At 40.1% G+C, this 25889-nt stretch overlaps 1 protein-coding gene across 1 annotated transcript in view; it reads right to left on the bottom strand.

Annotated features, from left to right (window-relative positions):
* Positions 1-25889, bottom strand: part of CDH13 (cadherin 13) — a 786172-nt gene that overhangs the window by 317220 nt on the left and 443063 nt on the right. The window contains exon 6 of the mRNA XM_073308069.1: positions 13978-14122. Coding sequence (XP_073164170.1) covers positions 13978-14122 — 145 coding nt within the window. The remainder of the gene's footprint in view (positions 1-13977; positions 14123-25889) is intronic.

The raw sequence follows: 25889 nt of genomic DNA, 5'->3' as shown, positions 1-25889 counted from the left end.
CAGTGGCTTGGCTGGGCACTTGTTAGGGACAGGAGGCTCTAACAGGTCTTGCCCAACTCTAACATCCATGATTTCAAGACAGATTAAAAAACAGGAATGATCTCTGTATCTAAACAGTTATCACGTCCACCTACTTGCTGTTTCACCACCCTATATTATTTATATGCACACATACTTATTTTGACTTCGTTGGAGGTTTGGGATAAAGGGTGATGTTATTATATGACTGCTTACAGGGACCCGGGTCATAGACCAGGGCCACAGACTATTGTTCTAGGCACTATACAAATGCAACAAAAGACAGTCCCTGCCTTGAGGAGTTTATCATCAAAGTAACAAATAGATATATGTTACTAGGCACTCCTGCAATACAAGTTAATTATTAATTAATTATTATTATTATTAATAGTAGTAATAAAATAATTAGTGTTTGAAGATTAACTACTTCATGGCCTGTAGAAAGATACCACAAAAGAGATACAGCAAGCCTAATTATGAGTGCACAAGAGCCATCCTTAAGGCTTAATTATGTTCAAAACAAAACTGACTGACAGAACTGCTCCCTGAATGCAGACTGTGTTCTAAAAAGGACAGAAAATGGAGCACGTGCTGAGCGCCCGCAGGAGCCTGGCTGGGAGAGAATATATGAACAGACACAATGAGGTCGCCAAGTGTCTGCATTGGAGCCTCTCTGGCAAGTATGGATTTAAATGCATCATGTGGGATTATGACCAGAAGATTGAAAGCACTCTAGAGAATGAAGAGGCAAAGATTTTATGGGATCTGGCAATTGTCACAGGCCAAATGGTGCAGGCTACCAGGCCGGATGTAGTTTTTGTAGGAAAGAAGACAAATAAGACAATGTTAATTGATACTGCCATACCAGCAGATGGAAATATATATAAAAAAAAAGAAACAAGAGAAAAAGATGGCAAAGTCTAAAGAACTCTGCCACAAAGTGGAACAATCAAGGAAAACTAGATCAGAGATGAACCCAGTGGTTGCTGGAGCACTTGGAGTGATCCTTAAGGGTCTGAATAAGCAACTCATGAACACACTAGGAGTTCAAGGTATCATGAGCAGTGACCTCTAGAAGACTCTTGCGCACTGTGAGAATTTTCAGGCAAGTCAAAGGAGAACAAGTGCAGATGAGCATCTAAAATGCAGGAATTCTGCAGAGGGTTTAACAAAACTCCTGACTACCCAAACGTACAGAGTCAGTTCCTGATCGGGATTTATTGGTGCCTCAGAGGGATTTTAGACAGCAACATTCCCCTTTTTATACTTAGAGATCGTGTATGTTGTAAAGGCTGTTTGTTTAAAAAAGGCAGGGTGTAATAATAAATAAACAAATAATAATAAATATATACAATCTCCAATATTTCCTGAGAGATAGAGTCCTCCAACTATTGAAATAGTCCTCTGTGATTATTCTATTGGCTTCTGGTTGGCACCTGTATTTGAAAAACAGAATATCAACATTACAAATGTTTGGGGCCTGGCCAGCTCTTATATTTGTCTGAGCAGATACTGACTGGCATTTGTTAAGATACCTTAGAAATCTAAAACTGGTAAAGCCACATAAGAGAGATTCTACTGTAGGTTGCACTTTTTCAGAAATATTTTTAGTCCTAAGTGAAAACAAGCTGTCTGGTCCTGATAGCCTATCCACTTTCCAAAATTTGTGCCCTCTTAAGAAGCTCTGGGACAGCCAGATATATTACACAAAACAGTGTTCTTTACAATCCTCATCTGGCAAAAAGAACAAATAAAACACAATTGTTGGGGCTTGATAATTCTTTCACTTACACCAGTGTAAACCCAGGAGCAGCTCCACTGAAGTCATTAGAGTTAAATTAACGTGAAACAGGAAAAGTGAAAAGAGAATCACACTTTTCGCTTCTGGGTGTTGGCAGAACATGACCTTTTAAATTGGGACCAACCTATGTAGATGGACAGAATCAATTATTCTATTTACAACATGGTTAGAATCTTACAACTGCAATTTATTACCAAGAGCAATATTTTATTTTTCACTATCTCAATATATTTAGCAACAATCCTTCCCCGTACAATATATTCCTACAGTGGAATACCAAGGCGCTAACTTCTACATTAGTTATGAAAATTAAATCTACCTTTTTTGGAATCTTCCTTTGGAATTCCATCAGAAATACTCCTGTCATTTTCGTGAACCCCTAGAGGTATTCATTGTGATTCACTGTATCACAAGTCACATCAAAAGAATTCATAACGATTTGATTTGCATTATAAAATCTTAAACACAGAAAATTGCTTTTGATGTTGTCTTCAACTTGTTCTTTCATTGTTTTAATATAAGACCATCATTCGTATCAGCAGTACTTGAACTGTGTAATTTCCTTAAAGTGACAGTTTAAGACCGACCAACAATGTTTCTTTATTGCTTCATTTATATTTTCTTCAGTTCTTGATTCACGTGTTTCAGATTTTGTTCTCTCATTAGGGACATGAACGATCTATTGTGAAGGTGTTGACTTACTGCTGCCGGCGCCTCCCTGTGGCAAAGTGTGGCATAGCAGCTCTCTCCTTGCTGGGTGGCTCCTGATGATGGCTGCTCCGCCTCTGTGGTGACCTGCCTCTTTCTGTGATTTGACCTTCCACCCAGGTTACTTCAAAGTTTGTCTCATTCTGGGGTAGTTCATGAACAGAAAGCAAAGGGAATTAACACAAATAAGCAGAGTTAAAAAGAAACAGAGGGGAATGATTCCCTGTCAGGGTGTGTCAGAATCTGGCCCTCACTTCCCTCAGGGAGGGGCCTTCAGGCAGTGGTTGTCTGGGAAGCTCCTGCCTCCAGTCAGCCCTTTGCTCAGGAGCTGAAGGTCTGTTCTCTCCCCTGATCTGCCAACAAGTGTGCTGTTCTGCTTCCTTATAAGCTCCTCCGGCAGCCTGTTCATGCCTTGCAGGTGTCGCAGTGCGGCGTTGCCTGCGCCCAGAGCGGCTCATTAACCCTTTGTTGTCCAGTGTGGGGTTTAGTATACCTCATCACACGCTATTGAAAATGGTTTTAAAATTACTGACACCAATGTACTTTGTTGTAGGCAATATTCTGTTCAGTGAAATGTTTCCACAGAGTAAGTTTGCCTCTCACCAAAAATGACTGAATATTTTCCATAACTGTGTATCACGAAAAAAATGGCAGATTTCCCAATCTCACTTGGAATGAAATTATCCCCCAAGCAGAGAACCAGCATAAGGAGTATGTGCCACTTAATTCCCGCTTGATCCCTATTTTGTGGATTTAAGAGTTGCACAGTCCTGTGCTTGGTGTGAATTTCTCCCTCTTGCACTGAGTTTATGTGGTTTTGGGTCTGAAATCGAGAACTCTTCCATTATTTCAGTCTTCCAGGAGGAATTTACTTATTTTCAAAATACAGTGGAAATGCCATAAAACTCCACAATCCATGTGTGCAGAATGTGAGTAACTTCTGTGATTGAAGAATGCATGAAAGAAAGAAAAATGTGGTCTTGACACTGGTGGAAGGAGAATCAGAGGCCCTTAGAAAATACCTAATTCCACTTTTTCCTGGTTTCACCTAGTCATAAAGAAACAATCCTTGAATTTTCTCCTCTGCTGGAAGCTCTTTATAAAAATTGTGTCTTTTCTAACAACTGGCTGCAGGAAAGCTCTTAAGAGAACCCCTGTAGTTTTTCCCCATGTTGTTGGAATCACAAGTCAAAGGCAAGAAGCAAGCCTGCGGAGCTCACCAAATTCAATGCAATTTCAGTCATTTTAAAGCTTAAGTCGTCCTGTTTTTTCCGCACATCAGCAATGATCACAAAGTAAAAAGAAATACACTGGGGGGGAAATATTTTTATAATCCTTGAGACATACATCAAACAAAGATGATTGCAACATTTGTACAGGGAGAAAAATCATCTAACTTATTCTGCCAACTTCTCCAGATATATCTTCATGCAGTTTACCTTTGCAAATGTCTTTTGATTTTCATCTTCCGTATGCAATCTCATTAATATTCATTTCTGCAGCAACTTTGTTGTTATTAGGCTAGCTGAAAAAAAGGCAGCCTTGCATGCTGTATTTGATAAGAGGAAACTGTCTCTATAACCCAATTTTCATTTGTCTGAATGATAGCAACATACAATTATATAGCATGTGGCTATCAATAATACATGCTCAGTGATCTAGACCCTTCCTCATGCCTTATCCATTTTTACAAATTATTATTTTATGATATTGAACATTCCTCTGGGCTATTGTGCTTAATGTCATCCTGTGTGCCACTTTAAATGTCCCTTTATTTCTAATAATTATTTACAGACATCTTCTATCCGTTCTGCTTTAGGGCTCCTCAGTTGGAATGCAATGTATTCAGGCTACTGTGCTTAATGGAAAACAAGTTGTTGTTTTTAATGCAATTCACAAGCAATTTCCCCTCCCTGTGTAGTTAGGCTTTTAACCCATTGGGCTTCTAACATATTGTTACAAGTTGGATAATCAAGTCAAATGTGTTCAGAATCATTTCTGCCAAATGGCTCCAGCGAATGAAATGAGATGTCAGCTTAGTTCATTTAACCAGCCCAAAGTAAAAAAATAAATAAACTTTTCATCAGCAGGAAATTGTCAGAAATTTCCAGATGACCACTCTCCTGCAATCCATAAGGCTATTGACCTAGGTTTTGCCGTAGCAAGTGGGTTCTCAATCTGGTGGCTTGTGACCAGGTCTAGGGTGGTAATGGATGTGCTCCTTTCTTAATGGGTGCATGGGACAGGGTCTCATGGGAAGAGGATCTCAAAACTTTTCCCTGCTGGAACACAAGGTTGCAATATGGAAAAAGGTTACTTTAGTATAAAGTATAACACTTTATAGCAGTATAAAGTATGCTGAGCTTGATCTAAAGCCTATTGAAGTCAGTGGAAAGACTCCTATTGACATCAGTGGATCAGGCCCATATATTAAATGCTAATGTTACATACGCTCAGTCTTTTACGGGAACTAGGGGCAGTAGAAATCAACACTCAAACAAAACAACCGAAAGAGATAATTTTTCAAGTACAGATTATCCTGAACAGGCAACCACTAAACTTCCAGTATGTCCAGGATTGGACACTTCTAACGGAAGCCAAGTTTTCTATGACTTTTAAAATTGCTTTGGTAAGATTTTGACAGTTGGCTAGTCCCAAGAAAATCATCACTCGGCACAACACCACAGGTATCTTATGTTACAAATTAATTCCATGCAAGAAAAACTGATAGGGAAATATATGTGTATAGCACCTTTCATCCAAAAGATCCTAATGCACATTACAAACTAAATGATAAATGGTCCTGTTTTGAGCAGGGGGTTGGACTACATGACCTCCTGAGGTCTCTTCCACCCTAATACTCTATGATTCTATGATAAGCTCTGGCTCAGGTTTTGAGAAGTGGCTTCCATTTAATGTACGCACAATTTTGCATTCACAAATAACTAGACCCAATTTTTTGCTCCTTTAGTAAGATGAAGACACTAACATTATAGAGGCTTAAACAGCTGTTTGTGTCCATAATGCATTGTGGTTTCAAAATAGAAAGCGCAATTATTAGTAAGGACAAAATTGCACTCCTTCCGCTCCACCAATCCCCAAAACATGGAGGGCAGATTGAGGTCCATTTGAAAATGTGGCCTTAATTACACAGGAATCACTTCATACACCACTAAAATACAGCCACTTCTGGGATTAAGCATGGCAACTCTTTAACAGTGTATAATCATACTAAACAAATAAAAATACATATAAACTTCTAGTTTAAATATATCATACTTGGAAACCTTGCCTTGCCTTCAATTCAGGCACAGCATAACAAGGTGTGTTTGTCCTTATTATCACATAAAAACAACGATATTATACTACACTTCACAATAGATGCCAGCTTTCGCATTGTAAAGCAATGTGCTCAGTCCTTCTTCACCAAGTCTTGTCCACAAACCTCTTCTCTACAGCCTTTCAGTTGAGTATTTAGTACACCATTTTGTTTGCAGAATTCCACTTGTGATACGCAACAATAGTTTAACACATTGCAATTCCTTTTTCCTCTTGAATTGACCCATAAATTTGAAAATACAAATACAACTCTTAAGTTCTTTAAAACCAATTATACTAATCCTATTTCCACAACTGCTTTGATCTTTCAGAAACTTGCTATGCAAACTTTTGCAAATCTACTCAGCTATGTATGAGATTCATGCTTCACATGACTTTTAAAACTTTTAAGCAATGTAATAATTTTGCCTGACAAGTTGCATTTATATCTAACTCTTTCCTTTTCAGTATAGACTGTCAGCCTGGCACTTTTTCATCAGTTCCCTTGACTCCAGTCTCAGATTTCAGGATTGTGTCTAGGTGCAAGATATATTACACAGTGCATTATTTTTGCCTGTGCCTTGTTATGTGCTGGCATTCTGAGATCTTTGACCTTGTGACTCCATCAACAGGTCGTCACCAGTCACGCCGCTCCAAATTTCTGGACCTAATAGTTCCATAGTTTGCCCTGAAGTAGTATACAATAATATCCTTATGGCTCTTAAAGTGAGCTAATGGACCATATTCAATTTTGATCTTCAACCTCCATTACCTTCCTGGGGCAAAAGGTGTTGTTCATCTTCTGTACACCAAGATGGTTGCATGCAAACTTCCTTCTTCATTTTCTTCTGGTTTTATGTAAGGAGGACAAGTTCTATGGTTCTACCAGCTTCAGGATTCTAGCTTTGATTAAGCCCACCTGGATAAGCTCTAGTCTTCATGATCAAAGCTTCATCCTTTAATGCATAAGGCATCATCCTTAAGCCCTCCTCTGTCAGAGCAACAAAGGAAAAATGGCAGCCCCTCCTCGCACTGCCCCTTACCTAATCCACGGAATGTGTGACAGTTGGATGTGCTGATCTGTTGATATCATTGACATAAAAACATAGGAGGTTTTTTTCGGTTAGACAGCAAGTTTAATTAAGTTGGGGTACACAGTGCGTTTTGGTACCTGTTGGAGGTAGCAGTAAAAAAGAAAGCCTATGGAATACTGAAGCACACTCTTGTCATTCTGAAGGTGTCAAGAAATGCACAGATCTTTTCCTTTAACTTCTTATTTCCAGACTTTTCAGGTTTCAGGTGGATTGGCCTGTCATGTCATGATGCAACCTTACCTGCTCCTAAGCATTTTGTTTGCTAGTCTAATAATGCTTGCATCCTTTCTTTTGAATATCTTTAGCACCAAAATGGGGGGGGGAGGGCTTGATCATTGAAATTTGCCAAGGAAATAAACCTCACTGAGGAGAAATGCCATGGAACACTTGGATGAAAACTGGCTTGGTTTTGACCAAATTAGCACTTGTGAAAAAGGCATGTAATGAATGCAAGTTTGTTTGTTTTTTAAAGCAACATTAGTGGGGTTGGTGGTTGTTTGTCTCACCTGTACCCTAATGCTAAGATGGAACTGCTCATGGGCACATGGCAAATTTTGCTTCATATTGAAAAGTTTCTGAAGGTTTGTATATTGAAACAGGCAGGGTTCCAATGGATTGCTAAAGCAACACGCTGAACTGAGGGGGTCTGCAGGAACTCACCCTAATTTGTTACAGTCTCTTAAAATAGGCATTTACTGAGTTGGGGCACCATTGGAATGCTGACTCATCTAATGTGATCTCTGTTGGATACCTACCTCACTCAGCACTCAGGCTGACTACCTCATATTGTTTGGTTATATTTTAGTTTATTCTGATAGTTTTCAATGACATCTAATGCTTCACAGCCTTCCACTTATACACATCTAGACTGAGTTGTGTTTTCTCAGCAGGATGTGAGGTTTTGGCAAATATAAGTTACATTCATAGTGAATATAAGAACATAAGAACAGCCATACTAGGTCAGATCAAAGGTCCATCTAGCCCAGTATCCTGTCTTCTGCCAGTGGCCAATGCCATGTGCCCCAGAGGGAATTAACAGAACATGTAATCATCAAGTGATCCTTCCTCTGTCACCCATTCCCAGCTTTTGGCAAACGGAGGCTAGGGACACCATCCCTGCCCATCCTGGCTAATAGCCATTGATGGACCTATACTCCATGAACTTATCTAGTTATTTTTTGAACCCTGTGATAGTCTTGGCCTTCACAACATCCTCTGGCAAGGAGTTCCACAGGTTGACTGTGTGTAGTGTGAAAAAATACTTCATTTTGTTTGTTTTAAACCGGCTGCCTATTAATTTCATTTAGTGACCCCCTAGTGCTTGTGTTATGAGAAAGAGAAAATAATACTTCCCTATTTACTTTCTCCACACCAGTCACGATTTTATATGCCTCAATCATACCTACCCCACCCCCGTTAGTTGTCTCTGGAGTCATCTCGAAGCTGAAAAGTCCCAGTCTTATTAATCTCTCCAAATATAGAAGGCATTCCATGCCCCTAATAATTTTTGTTGCCCTTTTCCAAACCTTTTCCAATTCCAAAATATCTTTTTTGAGATGGGGTGACCACATCCGCATGCAATATTCAAGAGGTGGGTGTACCAGGGATTTATATGGAAGCAATATGATATTTTCTGTCTTATGATCTATCCCTTTCTTAATGATTCCCAACATTCTGTTTTCTTTTTTTGACAGCCGCTGCTCATTGAGTGGATGTTTTCAGAGAACTATCTACAATAACTCCAAGACCTCTTTCTTGAGTGCAACAGCTAATTTAGACCCCATCGTTTCATATGTATAGTTGGGATTATGTTTTCCAATGTGCATTACTTTGCATTTATCAACACTGAATTTCATCTGCCATTTTTTGCCCAGTCACCCAGTTTAGTGAGATCTCTTTGTAGCTCTTTGCAAGTAATTTACCTTACTTCTCCTCTCTCTCTGAGATCTGAAAGCTTTCTTGTTCAAATGCCATGGTTCTGCAGCTGCACTCAACACTTATATTAGGGATCACTGCACAACCTATAGATAAAAGTAAAGGCATTCTCTTGTCCTACGTGACAAGACAAAATGCTAACAAGGCATGTCAGGACTTCAAATAGCTGAGGAAAGTAATTATAGAAACATGAGATGGGAGATGGATTGGCCATGGGGGTCTTCCACACCAAGTCTAAATCATGACCCTCAAGAAACTTGTAAGGCATTGGCATGACAGAGACCACTGTCTATCCTGTCAACCAGTATTGTATCCTTGTATTTCCACATCTGTATCCTTCTCTTGTCTTATACTTAGATTGTAAGCTTCTTAGGGTAGGGACCTTCTTTTTGTTCCATATTTGTACAGTGCTAAGCACAATGGGCTCCATCTCTTGTCAATATAAAACTGCTACATGAGTGCACTGGCCATTCTAATTTAATGTAGGTTTTTAGAGTAGCAGCCGTGTTAGTCTGTATTCGCAAAAAGAAAAGGAGTACTTGTGGCACCTTAGAGACTAACAAATTTATTTGAGCATAAGCTTTCGTGGTCTACAGCTCACTTTATCGGATGCATTCAGTGGAAAATACAGTGGGGAGATTTATATACATAGAGAACATGAAACAATGGGTGTTACCATACACACTGTAACCAGAGTGATCACTTAAGGTGAGCTATTACCAGCAGGAGAGAGGGGTAGTGCAGAACATTTTGTAGTGATAATCAAGGTGGGCCATTTCCAGCAGTTGACAAGAACGTCCTAGGAACAGTGGGGGTTGGGGGGGATAAACATGGCAAAATAGTTTTACTTTGTGTAATGATCCATCCACTCCCAGTCTCTATTCAAGCCTAAGTTAATTGTATCCAGTTTGCAAATTAATTCCAATGCAGCAGTCTCTCCTTGGAGTCTGATCTTGAAGTTTTTTTGTTGAAGTATTGCCACTTTTAGGTCTGTGATCGAGTGACCAGAGGGATTGAAGTGTTCTCCGACTGGTTTTTGAATGTTATAATTCTTGACATCTGATTTGTGTCCATTTATTCTTTTACGTAGAGACTGTCCAGTTTGGCCAAGGTACATGGCAGAGGGGCATTGCTGGCACAATGGCATATATCACATTGGTAGATGTGCAGGTGAACGAGCCTCTGATGGTGTGGCTGATGTGATTAGGCCCTATGATGGTGTCCCCTGAATAGATATGTGGACACAGTTGGCAACGGGCTTTGTTGCAAGGATAGGTTCCTGGGTTAGTGGTTCTGTTGTGTGGTGTGTGGTTGCTGGTGACTATTTACTACCAATGTGATATGGGTGATGAGTGAAGTGGTGAAGCCCTATCACATGGAGTTAATAATCAATTAATTATGGCACACGTACAATAGATGTATCCAATTAGCTGCTCCTGAGCCAGAGGGTCAGGAATTGGAGACATCAGATGATAATTTAATGGGCACCTGGGCCCTATGAAAGAGTGCACTCTGAAGAGAGGAACCACAGAGAGAGGAGGGACTCCTGTAAAATTGCCAGAGCCGGAGTCTGCATGTGAGCAGAGACCTCAGCGAGACTCATTCTGAGGGGCCAGTCCTCAACATCAGAACTGGGAGATAAAAATCTGGAGTAACAGAAGGAGATTGAAGATGGAGCCCAGAGAAAGGTAGATTTGTTAAGAGACTCTGATTACCAGTTTGAGCTTTTGTCGTCCCCAAAGGGGTTGGACTTAGAAACACCTCAGCCAGAGGAATAAACTGCACACAGATAACCTGCAGGGTGGGCTAGAGATACAGATTCCTAGAACATCATACCCTGATGCAAGTGAGCGCTCTAATGATGAGTGTGCACACTGAGAAAGAGAATAATTATCAGAATGTAACCTGTGTAGTGATAAAATTGTGTCTCCGGTATCAATTACTTTTGGTGTTTATTTCTGGAAGTTAAAAAAATTAAATAAAAAATTATCCTATTTTCCCCTGGCTGAGGAACTGAGGGAAAAGAATCTTCAGGATTTATTTTTAAAGCTAGGAGTTTGTTTGTTTGTTTCCCCCAAAATACTATAAATATGGATTAGCAGAAATTTGCTTCCACTGGTTCTGGAGTCCTTGCCATCTGATCTATTTTCAGAATATTTAAAGGCTTTGCTGGTATGTATGTTTGAAATCAACTGTGAAGGATATTGGGTTGTTGTTGTTGTTAACCCTGTGACACCTAAATAGCACAGAACTGTCTGTAGAAAGTAATGGAAGTCATTAGCAGGCATTGTGGATGATAGATTTAACTATGCATACTCAGAAACTCCTTATATTGCAGTTTAAATTAAAAAAATGCATTTGAAACTGGTCACTCGATCTCATTAGGTAGTCATACCCTGTTATGTACTATTGATTAGTTTGTACAAAGGAATTTCAGAGGAATTCGGACAGCCATGCATGTGCAGTCAATAGTTATGAAGTTCTTGTTTTATTAGGTCCATTACAAGGGGATGCAGGAGGAGGGGAAAGTAAAGGGGAACTTTTGGGAAGGTTTGTTTTGGATTCTTTACAGTTCACTAAAATCTGAACTATACACAAAACAATGTTAGAAAATGGTTGATTTTCCACTTGGATAACTATACTATACTTCTAAACAGGACTCTAACTTATCTCTGGTTAGAATGAAAATATGGCCATTTTTTTAAAATTGTCCTGTTGGTTCTTAGTCTGCTTGTTAAATATTGCAATATTCAACATCACACATTTATCTTAATACCTCTCTGTGTTAATCTTATGGGATAACAGCTTATAATGCAATTCAAGTCCAAAGCCAAGCAGGGAAGCATAACCATGTGCTAGTACATATAATTGCTGATATGGTCAGATGATTCCTAAAAGCTCCACCAATGACAAAGTTTGAACAAAGATGAATATATAGGCTTACCAAAGGTTTAATACATTAAAGAGGGAGTACAAAATGATTTTCTCTGTTCACACTAAACGCAACACACCCTATATAGAAGTGAAATTAATATTAATTGTTCATAATGGTATAATAGGTTTAATTTCAGTCTTCATCCTGAAAGATTCTAGTGTGTTTATAAGCAAATCTCTTAAAACATAGGACAATCCTGCAGTCTTCATCCAGCCACAGTGTTAGGATATAGATATTCAGGCCTGCCTGTAAAGGCCTATACTCTAAGAATTTAGGTGTATTCTTATCACTTAGCTAGTTAAAGAGGTATAAAAGAAAGAATCAAAATCACTGTCTGCAGATGTAAGGGCCTTCCCTTCCTGTGACAGTCTGAGGCCCTGTTCTTAGGCTAAGGCCTTGGGCTAAGCAGCAGAGGCAGCCATAAGCTGGGAAGCGAACGGTCACATCCTTACATTCCAAACTGGGCACATTGAAATAAGGTGCTATTGGGCTGTTAGGATACAATCCTGTCCTGATAATGCCTATCCCCTCCAGAGAAAGGGAAGTGCCTAGAAGATGTAAAAAGAAATTTAGTTTGATAGCATCCTGTCTGGCAAGAACTCACTTATCAATAGCTGGGATGTGAAATCCTCATTTCTTTGTTGTTCTATCACTGTAGTCCCCATTTCCCTATTATTTGTCTGTATAATCTGTGTCTGGTTCTGTGGTTGTTTCTGTCTGCTCTATAATTAAGTTTGTTGGGTGTAAACTAATTAAGGGGTGGCGGGATATAATTGGTTAAATAATCATGTTACAATATGTTAGGATTGGTTAGTTAAATTTCGGTAAAATGATTGGTTAAGGAATAGCTAAGCAGAACTCAAGTTTTACGATATAGTCTGCAGTCAATCAGGAAGAAAAGGGGGGAATGGGAACAGGGAATGGGGGTGGGGGAATTGGAATAATGTTTTGCTAAAGGGGGGACTGGGAACAGGGAGACAGGCAATGTTCTGTGGCGTCAGAGCTGGGAAGGGAGACATGATGGAAACTGGAATCATTGCTTTTCACCCCAGTAAACATCGAATTGTTTGCACCTTTGGACTTCGGGTATTGTTGCTCTCTGTTCATACGAGAAAGACCAGGGAAGTGAGCAGGTGAAGGAATAAGCCCCCTAACGCACAGCTCCCACTAAGGACTACAGGATGTAACTCTTTATTTGATATATGTATATATCTATATCAATACACATATAGGCATACAGATGTATGGCCCAATCTTAATCTCACACCACTGTCACTCCAGTGATTTTAACAGGCATCTCCCCTAGCTTGCACTGGTTTCAATGAGATCAGAATTAACTCGTTTATATTTGCTGATAATATAATTATCATTCACAGTTGAAGTGGGGATACCTCTGCACTGGAATACAACAGCTGTTGAACAACTCACAGCAACTTTGCACAACATCTGACAGCAGGAACTGAAGAGAAATAGATTGAGTTGTAACTGCAGGAAGAATTTAGATAGAGAGTCTGGGTATCCTAGTTGGAATTTGGCAAGGACATCTGTTCTAAGACCCCCTAGTTTACAGAAAATGCCATGAGAAGCACACGTGAGCATCATCAAATCTACATTAGAAATGATCAGAAAATGTTCATACTGGCTCTCATCTACACAGTCTATTTTTATTTGATCAGTGTTCAAATATGTTCAATATTGCAATATCCCAACAAGCCCTAAAATATGAGAATATTTTTCAATACGCATTCGATTTATTCTTGTCATTTACCTACCATAGGCATTGCATACGCAAATAAATCCTGCCAGCAGCCAATCTGACTGAGAACAGGTAGAGTTCCCACCTGAACTGAATTGATATGGGATGTATTCAGTCCCAACCTTAATCCCATCCTGCAGTTCATCTCTACTGATAACTCAGATAAGAACAACAAAACATAAACCTCAGACTGAGCTTCCTTCTCAAACTATGTTGTTTCTAGGGTTTCCCTGCGGCATACCAGAGACAATTACCCTCTGCCCAAAAGGCAGGCAGAAGTTAATGAGCCACACCCATCACACACAGTCAGCAAATATCCTTCTGCAATGGAACAAATGTGCAGGTATCAGAAGGCAATATATGGCCTATAAAACATACAGTAGTTTACAGCAGCATGAATGATGTCACATACCTGTAGGTGACCCTTCCATGACATGTCCAACGTACGGCCCTTCCCGGAAGATGGGTCTGTTGTCATTCTGATCAATAACAATGATATCTAGAAGGACTGGGCCTTCAATACTTTTGCCGCTGACATCAGTGATCTCAACCTGCAGCTGAATGAGCAAAAAGATAGGAGTACATGAGTTAGTTCATTATCATGACATAAGCAAGGAGCAAGGAACAGAAAAGCTTACATCAGCATTTTTGCTGGAACAAGCCACTGGAAGACTTAATACTTCAGTCTCAAGGGAGATTCTCTAGGACTGGGCTAGAAGCAAAATAGTTTTGAATGGAAGCAAGAGAGATTCAGACTATCCTTGAATAGTCTGTAACTGATTTGCTAAATTTACTAAAGAATGCAGTGAAGGGGAGAAAAAAAGAATCATAATTTGATACTAATGAAGTAAATATTTGCTTAGAATCAGTCTATTTCCTTCAAAGGGAAACATACAGTACCAGGTATAAAATAAATTGCAAGATCCTTGTTAACTGAGTATTAGAAGATATAAATAGGGTGTTATAAGAAAAGGTAAGAGTAGCCCTTTTGTAGAGTAAATAAATTCCCTCCTTGATGAGGGAGTGGAGTAAATCAGCACAACATTTGATTCAATCTCTGTGTATTTTGTCCTGAAAAGAAAGGTAGAGAGGCAATAGCTCTAATGATAATATTTCAATTATGTTATGTCGTGACTTTCATGCCAAGTCGCCCCACCACTGCTGCCTTCAACACTTCGTATGTCTCCTCTTTATTTATTTATTTATTTATTTTTATGTAGCAGCAATGGGAAATTGTGAAATTGGCAGCCACTATTTCCTTGACATGTCAAATTCAACAAAGCACACCTCAAAGTCATGATGCAGCAAAAACCTGAGGCATGCAATGCAAGAGACATTTCTTCCCCTTTCTGTGGCAGGTGGCTTTTGTTCCAATGCTATGAATTGCTATGTCAGCCATAAACACAGAGAGACAGTAATAACAAGGATTCATTGCAATCAATGACTATTTCTACATCCAGAGTATACGAGTACTAAAGTCTTTTGGCACAAAAAGCTGGGAAAGCAAAAGGAACCATTCAGATCTGGTTGGGATTTTGGCTAAGAGCATTGGAAATAATGCTGTGTTAACTAATTAGAATTAAAACACAAAGTTTTAACGTTTGGGATTTCTAGTGTAAATTTCTGGAACAGCTTAAATAGCCTCAAAAGCTAAACAACAAGTATTCTGTCAGGGGGGAGAGGGAATCTAAAAAAATTGGTCCACTGTGACCATAGGCAATGGTTATTGAGCAAAACAAGTGGTTTTTGTCCAAATGGAATGATGCAAATATTATAATAGAAAACTACACATCTGATGACCTTTACCTTGAAGGGCATTGTGTGTTTATGAATGTGTTTGCTTAGCAGCTGAGGGTTGATACAGTGCATATCATACACCGTGTGGTAACGAATTGTGCCGTTTTGAAAGGTTCCACTCTTGAATAATAAACATTCGTCACAAAACCTTAGCACCTCCAGCACTCAAACCTACCATTTAGGTCCATTTTCAGGTTTTCCTTTCATATCAACTCTGCTTAACACACACACAAATCAATCAGCTGTTACTAGTATGGCAATTCTCAGAAAATAGTATGCCTGTGTTCATGTTGTGGGCTCTGGGGTACTAACTGGATTTTCAGTTGACAAGGTACAGTTAAAATAGTCTGCTTCTTGGTGACATTTTTCATCAGAAAGTGTTGCTGTCTTTTGAGAACAGACAGCCTGCAACAAAATTAAAAGAAAAGGATTGGGAATCTTTCTGGTATTACCAGCTATATTAGCTAAACTGTGCAGGATGGTAACTTTAATGCACAGCTATTAATTTCATTGGCTGTCCCTGGTCTGTCGTCACTTCCTAATACAATTTAAATTTGATGCTAAATTCAGCCCTTGGTTATATCACTTTAACCAAGGGTGCAAAAGCCTCCACTGACAAAAAAAAATCTAGATCATGCCTGGGGCATTGATCAGAATTGGGTCTGATTCAGCACAGTCTTCACTAATGAGTGTCCGACAGAGTCTTGGCCTGAAACTAAAGTTATCCTCCGCAGTCACAACCCCATTGCTTTGATGAGAATGGTACCCACTCCGCATTAGAGCTAAATCTCATTCCACTCCTTTGCACATCTCACCACAACCACCATCCTCTGAATTTTTAAAAAAATTCTTTTCCAACATGCTGAAGATTTACCTAAAACAACAGATCAATACCACACTTGTATCTCTGGTAAATTCATGTAGTATTTACATTGACAGAAGGAGATGTTCTAATTTATGAGTAAGTGAATATTGAGGATCTAATTTGTAGCAACTGCATGCATGGGCAAGCAAATTTACTAGTTGTCTGCCATATAGTCAAGACTTGGGCTCCAATCCTGCAATATCTGTGTACTGTCAATTGGGCCCTGCATGGGAACAGCAGTCTACCTACCTGCAGTCAAATGTAGGATCAGAGACTGAAATGAGGACTGTTTTATAGCATGCTCATTTTGAGCTGAACCACTGATCTTGAAGTTCACCCATCACCTCATTATTAACTATTAAAATAAACAATAGTCATTTTAACAATCTAGGAGTTACTGCTATTATTAATACTAAACATGTAATGTTTTCAAAGCATTGTACACATATTGCTTAGCTAAGCTCCTCAGATAGACTTGGCCAAAACTGCTGAAAAGGGTCACATGATGTTTTTCACAAACTCACATCATAGGGATTTTGAGCCCACAATGATTTTGCTTTCAGGGAAGCATTTGGGTTAATTTGTCTTTCCACAGATCCAGATCTGTTTCTAGCTTGAAACAGCACATTTCATTCCTTGCCTCCTTCAGTCCATCATTGCCAGTCTCCACAGCCTCTTCATTTCCTTCTCCCACACTTGTTTCATGCTTTCCGCCTTGCTTCCGCCCCATGTGCAATCCCAATCTCAGTCTGCAATGCCCTCAAACTCAAAGTTAAGATTCACACCCTCTGTAAGGCCCACAGAGTCTCCCCTAGATCAGTTAATCATCCCGTACCCTCCTAACATTTTAGAAACAAAGCTATAAAGTGAACAAAAATACTAAATTATCATCTGGTCTCTCTGGGCAGTCTATTTTATCTGTCTATCTCTTTTAGATTATAAACTCCACGGGTCAGGAATTGTCTATTGCGTGTGTTCTGTAATGCCTGAATGTATTGTCAGTGTTACCCCAGAATTTAACATTCCTGCACGTACCCCAGAACTTGACAGTACTGCAGACAGCCATTTAGTATGTTCAGCCATGGCCAGCTGAAAACCAAGCATCACATAGCTAGGAAATCTTAGGCCTTTTTGAGACAAGGTCAGACAGCTGTATACTTTCAGTTGGTTAATTAGAAGGGGAAGATGGGACAGAAAGTTATGGAAGAGTGAGTGAATAGCGCCCTTGGTTTTAGGTGCCCCTGACATATTGTTGTTTTGGCTAGAAATACTAGAAAAGTTCTGAGACAATGAGTAGTTTGAGAATTGGTGATCCAGTAGAGGTTATTATGCTGACCCACTAGGAGTCACTATAGATTATGTGCTTTGTTAGAGTTAGCTATATAAGATTAAGTAAAAGTAAATACCTCACAGCCGTCCGAGGAAGCTTTTCCAAGGACAAGAAGATGACATCTAAACTCCCCATCAGCTGGATGGAAAGAGGCACTCTGGAAGCCTGGCTGGTGATCACTTGAAACCATCTCAGACTGTGGGTAACTATATCTGGGATGTCCTAAACCTATTGTGTGTGTGTTTGGGGGGAGAGGGGAGGAAAGACAGCTGTTGTTACAACTCTGTTTTCTGGAACCCAGGAGTAAGATTTGTTAACCCCCCATTTCTTGCGCTCTTATCTTGCTTGTTTTCTTCTCATATGTAACAAGTGGTATGAACAGGCTTATTGAAGTCTTTCATGCCCCAATGATTTTAGAATTGTCATGGTAAAGGATGAATAGGTAATAAAATGTAGATGTGATAGGAATTATGTTAAGTGAAATCGAGTGTGGTCGCGGATGGATGTTTGATGGATAATAAAAGGTTGAGGTGCCAGCCTTAGAATAAGAAAAACAATTATCCAGGACCATTTGGCCGAAGAACATGTTGGGTGAGAGAGTCCAATAACCCTGAGGGCACCCACAACTGTCCCAAGGACAGGGGGCCTGAAGAACCAAAGAACAAGATAACAAGAAGCCATCATTGCTTTGCCATTTGCATGATTGACTATCACTTCAAACGTGAGAACAATGATTGATTATCACTTCAAACATAAAAACAGCATGACGAAGCAAACCCTGTAGACTTGTATGAGGATAAATCCCTATAAAAACAGACCCTGAAGACTGAGGACTTTGGGACTGGTTCTGCAACCAACTTCCAGGAGCATCGGATGCACATCTGACAAGGCCCTGATCCACCCTTGTGTCCAGGCTGCCTGTGAGTGTGACTAGCAACTTATAGGCTGGTAACTATGACAACAACTGCAGAACTTATGTGCCTGTGTGAGTGAATGTGTGAGTACATGAAATGTTAGAGCTATAACCAATTGCTTCCTCTGATTTGTTCTGTAATCACAATAAACGCAGCATATTGCCTTATCCCCCGAATAAGATCCTGCTTGTTTTCATTTTCTAAGTATAACGTGTGTGTGTGTGTGTATGCATACACGTAATATCTAATAAATAGTAGTTTTAGATAAGAGCATGCTTTCTTCTATCAATCATTTATCAGACGGAAGCACTGTGTTCCCATTGATTTATTCCTGACACCGCCTGGAGAGAGAAAGAGTTAGGCTACCACCGTTTTGGGTTCTGAAAACCCCAGGTCACATCTGCACTATACAAATGCATGAATGCTAATTAATAAAAAAAAACTTTGGCTTTCTTGGGGTATGTGCAAATAAGACATGGAAGGATATAGTACTAGATGCATAGTTATACACACACAAACAATTTATTACATATGCTGACACACAGAAATGCCTAGTTCAGGTCAGATCGTGGCATAAGCAGCCTGGGCCTTACGTGTTTTCATGCCTGCTCCAGAAACGGCACAGCAGTCTATACCAGGCCTTGAAATCTCCAGCCCACAGTCCAGCCAGATGAGGAGCCATGCTGAGGTAATGAAGTATCAGAAGCCATAAGTGGGAGATAGTCAGACCTTACTACTGGGTGGAAGAAGATGGTTGTCCAGATTGCAGCCACCTTCTACCTGCGCATGCCCTGACATTAATTTCTCTCTCCCTCAACACGTCCAAGATGAGAGATTAGGACCTCAATGAGGACCATAGAAAGCGAGCTACTATCTTCACCCAATCTACTTCTCCCTGTGTAACTCTTCTATGAGATAAACCAGGAGGAACAAGGACCTGAGTACAAAAGTTACCTTCACCCTCTCAGTTCCCTCCCAAGAGATTGCAATAGCAGCAGGGGCCTGAGAGCACTTTGAGTGGTTTGTTTATTCTGTTAATTTATTCTTACTCATGGCGCCTGATATTTATAAGTTATTTATATGTTAGCGATGAAACCTTTACTGGGCTAGGATTAGGTCAGAATTCTAATTCATTTGTTAAGATGGATAGCTTATTATCTTATCGCAGTGCATTCTGCTATGCTTGTATGCACATTTCACTTTATATTGTACTATGATGGGTGTGAGTGGGAGAAGCACAATATTTATGCTTTGAATAGACTATTTGCTCCCACAAAATACTACAAAGACTCTGAGCACTGCCTCAGTCCATTTTACGGGCCTCTGTTATCCCAGTCTTGATTTGGATGCCCTCTTGCTTGATACCATTCTTGTAAAACCCTGCCCACTCTCCCTATGATTTACAATATATATCGTTTAGGGGTCTAGGAGCCAGAAAATAGTTCTGGCATGTACACATCTCCTGGCAGCTGGTGCTTCATGGGCTGCTTTGCCCCGCTGGCCTATGCAGAATGAAATGTTTCATAGAGAACATTTGATCCTCACTCTCCAAGACTTGTTTAACATTAGTCTCTGAAGTCAATTTCATGTCACAGGGTTATTAACATTTTCTATACCCTGACCCATATTGTGTTACTGGTGCCATTAATTACAGTTCAGTCTTATACCTGCACTCTGCACTGCTGTGTCACAATGCCACTGCATAGAGCTAACCCAAAAATGAATAGTAAATGACATGTCCCTGGTTGCTTTGGAGCTTCAGACTGATCCTGACTCTCAGCCATATTATTTTTCCTCTCCCCTGCCCCTTTTCATTTCTGGCAGTATGGGTAGCTTATTTTATTAGATTAAAAATGTTTTGCAAGCAATTGCTGGTAGTCAGACAATGTGAAGGTACAGTGGTCATGGGTCATACTTCTGGAAAGGCAACAGTAGGAGGAATCTGATAAAAATCAGTTCCTACGTGTGTAATTCCTTTAACATGATCCAATGGCTGGAAGTTGAAGCTAGATAAATGCAGACTGGAAATAAGGTGTAAATTTTTAACAGTGAGAGTAAGTAACCGTTGGAAAAATTTAACAAGGGTGGTGGTGGACTCTCCATCACTAACCATTTTTAATTAACACTGGATTTTTTTCTAAAAGATCTGCTCTAGAAATTATTTTTGGGAAGTTCAACGGCTTGTGTTGCATGGGATCTCAGACTAGATTATCACAATAATCACTTCTGGCATTGGAATCTATGAACCTTCAAAAGCTAGGTACCAAATGGCTCTTAATATCAGATCTCACAGTGTCAAGAAAATAAATAAGTCAGTGGAAAAGGCAAGTGTTAAACTAGGTTGATAAAGAACCAAGCCTCAGCTGGTTTTATACAAGAGACCACCTCACCAACACAGAACATGGTAAGCTTCTTAGCGCATGGTTTTTAAATGTTGCATTCTTCACCAATTTTCAAAAAGTAAGGAGAGAAAGAGAGGGTTGTTATTTTTGTTTATAAACCACATCCATTTCAAGGTTAAAGCAGAGGATTGAGATGGTTCATTTTAGTAGAAGGATCCCAGCCAGGTTGTGAGGTCTTGCTGGTCAACATGTATCACCCATATGAAACCCAACAGTTCTCACCTGACTTCTGCTTGATCTCATGTACAAATCATGATGGATTTCTTTACTCTCTTTGTACAGTACATATCTTGATCACCAACTTACCTGTTGCTTTTGTCCCCTCATCCCCTGAGGTTGCTTTCTAAAATGATAGACTATAGCACACTGCTTATGACCCATTGTTACCATCACTCTGTACACATGGCGCTAGTATTCCAGAGAGTTGGCCGTCCAACTGGTGCTTAAACCCAGCCTTGGCTGACAATGAAAATCATACACTGGCTATTAAGCACATATAGAAGCCTTCTACAAATTGTTCATTCAGATCTCAGAGTGATAGTTAGGGTATAAATGCCTAGAGAGAAAGACAGATATGCAGACTGTCAAGCTCCCAAAACTCCCACTCGAGTCAGTAGGAGTTGTGGGTGTTCAGAACCTCTAAAAATCAGGTCCAATCAGTGCACCTTTGCCCAGAATACTCACCTCCCTCAAGACTGGGAATGCTTAAAGCTGTGGTTCAAGATACATGTACAACACATGACTTCCAACAGAATAACTCCTTGAACCAATGACCCTTGTTAAACAGATAGGCAGGCTTGCCCAAATCAGCAAACAGCCCCACGGCTCTCTAAAGCTATTTACATTATTACAAGAAAATCTGGGAAGAATAACTATCCTTTGGATGTATGGACTTGAAAAGTCATTGAACATTACCTTCATTGTGCTCACACTAGCAAGCTTCTCTCTCAGACTCTCAGAAAGAGTCAAGCATAGTCCCACGGTCTCAGTGTTAAGGAAGATATAAGCAGACCACATTCAGGGCAATATAAAGTCAGGAGTGTTTATTAGAAACATGATAGCTCACAGGCTTAAGGTACAGATCCAGTTTTGGGCTAATGTTCCCAGCCTGGGTGAGAAATGCAGGGCAGAGTTTAGTAGACCGATAGAACAGGTAGAGGTTTAGAAGCAATAAAGAAGATGTAAATCTCAGGCAACAATGAATTTTAATCTGAGTTTTACAAGACAATTTCTTCTCAATACTTTCCATTCCAAACAGGACTGTTTAATTTGCTTTTTAACTTCTCATCAAACTTCACTCACTATATCTGAAGTGAGGGTCTCTCAGGTTCAGAAGTAAAAAAGATACCCAGGACAGCACATCAAAAAGATCCAGATCTGTTTAATTGTGAAATTAATATCTTTGTGAAAGTGCTGCCACTCAAAGTCAATCCATCATCCTGATTTTAATAATTCCTGTATTACACAGGATTTATAAAAGGTAGATACTCACATAACCTCCATGGGATGTTAATCTCATGAAACCCCACATCATCACCTTTCACAGAGTATAGAAAAACGCTCTTGACTATGGTGAGCAATTGTTTATATTTACATTTGCATCTTGGTTTCGGAGGAATCTAATTGACTTCATAGAATGTTTGCAGCACCCATCAAGTTTGCCCATGATCCTACTCTTGTTTATTTTGTGCCTGGAACTTTTAGTTCAGTTCATCAAACAACACACGTCTATTCATGCTTGTAATGGAGATGGCTCAGGCTATGAGGCCTCTCTACTATATTTTCATCTCAAACTCTCAGTCAATTGCAGTTCTGCTCCAGTAATTTACACAGTATGGCTGCATACATTGGAAAGTCAACCGATGAGGCAGTTACATACCCCTTCTTGACCTTCCTCTTCAAAAACTCGGAGACAAACTTAAATACTTTAGTATCTAGATAATATCCTCCCTACCATTGCCTTTTGAATACAAAATTAAAATCAATTTGCTTCAAAGAATCATTCTGATAATTTGCCTTAGGTAGTTAAATCCCATTAAAATGGAAGTTTGCTTCACTTACTATACACATGCCAGCAGCTACATATGAATATAGCCCCCCCCCCTCCTCCCCCCCCAAAAAAGATAAAAAATGTAGCAGGTTTACATGACAGCAGCATATACAACAGATCTGTCTTCAGTGTACTATTCTGTTCTATACTCTACAGGTCTAAGTAGGTCATTATATAGGTTCTTATATTGTGATGATCAGCATAGTATCTAAGCACCTTCTTCCCAAAGTGCATTAGGCAATATGGCTAACATTTAAGGAACAGAGAGGCTTCATCCTGGCCAACATGCAGTACTATCATTAGGCTTCCTATATATGTTATCTCACAGCACGGTTGTTACAGGTCACTGACTGTACTTGGCTTCCCCTTTAGCCTGAAGTGTCTGTGTTGTCACATTGTTTCCCCTTCATTTCTCTGCATACAAGCATCAGTGTCTCCTGTTGGTGCTGCCATCCAAGCTATGACCTTACGGCAATATGATGGGGTCAGGTCAGTTGGTCTTTATGCTTAGAAGTCCTTTTTCCTTTTTCTTCTCAACCTTTTCATTGGTAACCACAATTTTCCTTCATCCTCGGTTAGAGCTAACTACAAAACAAAAGCTTGTTATGGGCTCTACTCCGTTCATCAACTGTATTCCAATGTGGACTTCAGGTCTGTTGCTGATTTACACATTTTGCATAGACTTCCCCCAGTTGACTCACTGGGTGTTTTTCAGGGGTCATTGTCTCCCAGCCCCATGTTCATTCTTCCAGACAATGCTGTCCATCTTCACCCATCAATGAAAGGCAGCCATTTTTGAGCTGGAGTGCAAAAGCTGTTTACATCAACTGGAGCTGGTGCAAAACGACCACACTGAAACTACAAAGGGAATTAAGTTGGCAGAATCTGATCAGGAAGATGCAGTTAAGAATCGTAGTCCTGTAAAAAAGCACCAAGGCATCTGTAGGCCATAAGAGGCTACATCAGCATTTCCAGCAGCAGAGTGCACTCAAGCATCTTAATGGAGCATTACTTCCAATACTAATGTAGTACTGAAGAATGACCCCTACTGAATCAGTAACACTGCTACCTGAAACACCCTCCATTTCCTTGGAGGATATGTATACTAATGCTGTATTTATTGAAAGTCTACATCGGAGATGTTTGTTAGTTTTATTTAAAATGACTTGCTAAGTGCAGGGTCAGAGTGGAGAAACTTTGTCAGACTCATCTTCAGAGTGTTGGTATATAGTACTCCCCCACTAGGGAAAACCACTTAGCTACCAGTGGGTTAGGGAAAAAAGTGATAAAGAACCACTCAACACTTTAGGGCTCTATTTAAAAGGAGTCTGCATTATCTAGAGGAACAGTTCAGGGAAAATAACAGCCTGGACACAAAGAAATAAGTTGCTATAAATAACTTTTAACAAATAATTACTCCAGCTTTTCTACTCTACAAAAATATAAAGAAAATACTAGCTGTTTGTTATACAGTATCAAGAAAAATAGACTAAAAATCATGCTAGTAAGCAGCATATTTAGATAGCGTGGACCACATTTTTCCCCTCAAGGACAACTGTGCCACCCCCTGACAGTTCTATGGTGGCTCAAGTAATTTCAGAGTGGTGGCACAATTGTCCCCAATGGGAGAATTTAGCCCAATTTTCAAAGCCCACATTTAGTGTTCATTTACACTGCAGCTGGAGGACTAATTTCCAGCTTGGATAGACATACACGCAGTAATTCTGCTGAAGCTAGCTGCAGTGGCATGGGCAGCAGGAGGGGCCAGCTGCCTGAACATATACCTTGTGTCTCAGATAGGATTGTATTAGGATGGCTAGCCCATGCTGCCACCCATGCCACCATGGCTATGTTGCTATTTTTAGAATGCTTAGCTCAATCAAAGCTAGCGTGTGTACATTTACACAAGCTGGAAACACACTCCCAGCTGAAGTGTGGACATACCCTTAGAAGTTGACATGGATAGGTACAACAGGGACAAAATGTCTGTTGGTATGCCAAACCACCCTTGTGAGCATCCTGATGTGGACTTTGATCATCTTGCTATTTTCGAAAAGTGGGTTCCCATCCATAAAAAAATTGCAAGGCTGCTGGCCTGTTTCCTCAGCCTAGGAAGACCTCACTGCCATACCCAAGTCTCTTTCCAAGCACAGTTTTATTATTCAAACATAAAACTTAGGCAAAATACACACAAACAAAAAAGTGGTTCCTCTGCCTACCAGGGATTACAGCTCCCAGAGGCTGTTCCCCTCTATGCCGAAAGGAGAACACACCCTTCCCTCCAATCCTCTTGTTTCAAGGCCTACTGCAGGAGCCCATCTCCCACCTGCAGCTCCTCACTCAACTGAGCCATTTGCTGGCTTTTATAATTCCTTTTCCCCTTCCCATCTGGGCTTGCTAATTGACCAAGACTGGCAGCTGCTGGGACCCTGGCCTTCAAAGGGGAAGATCACCCTATTACATACATATTCAATTTATTTGTCCTCTAGTGGACACACACTAGGGACTGAGTGGCTAGGCAGCAGTTCTGCAGAAAAGGACCTCGGGGTTACAGTGGGTGAGAAGCTGGATATGAGTCAACAGTGTGCCCTTGTTGCCAAGAAGGCTAACAGTATTTAGTGCTGTATAAGTAGGAGCATTGCCAGCAGATCGAGGGATGTGATCATTCGCCTCTATTCGGCATTGGTGAGGCCTCATCTGGAGTACTGTGTCATTTTGGGCCCCACACTACAAGAAGGATGTGGAAAAATTGGAAAGAGTCCAGTGGAGGGCAACAAAAATTATTAGGGGGGTGGAGCACATGATTTATGAGGAGAGGCTGAAGGAACTGGGATTATTTAGTCTGCAGAAGAGAAGAATGAGGGGGGATTTGATAGCTGCTTTCAACTACCTAAGGGGGTTTCCAAAGAGGATGGATCTAGACTGTTCTCAGTGGTAGCAGATGACAGAACAAGGAGTAATGGTCT

The sequence above is a fragment of the Lepidochelys kempii genome, chromosome 12, assembly GCF_965140285.1.
Source record: "Lepidochelys kempii isolate rLepKem1 chromosome 12, rLepKem1.hap1, whole genome shotgun sequence".
NCBI lineage: Eukaryota > Metazoa > Chordata > Testudines > Cheloniidae > Lepidochelys > Lepidochelys kempii.
This window is presented reverse-complemented; position numbering and strand designations above follow the sequence as displayed.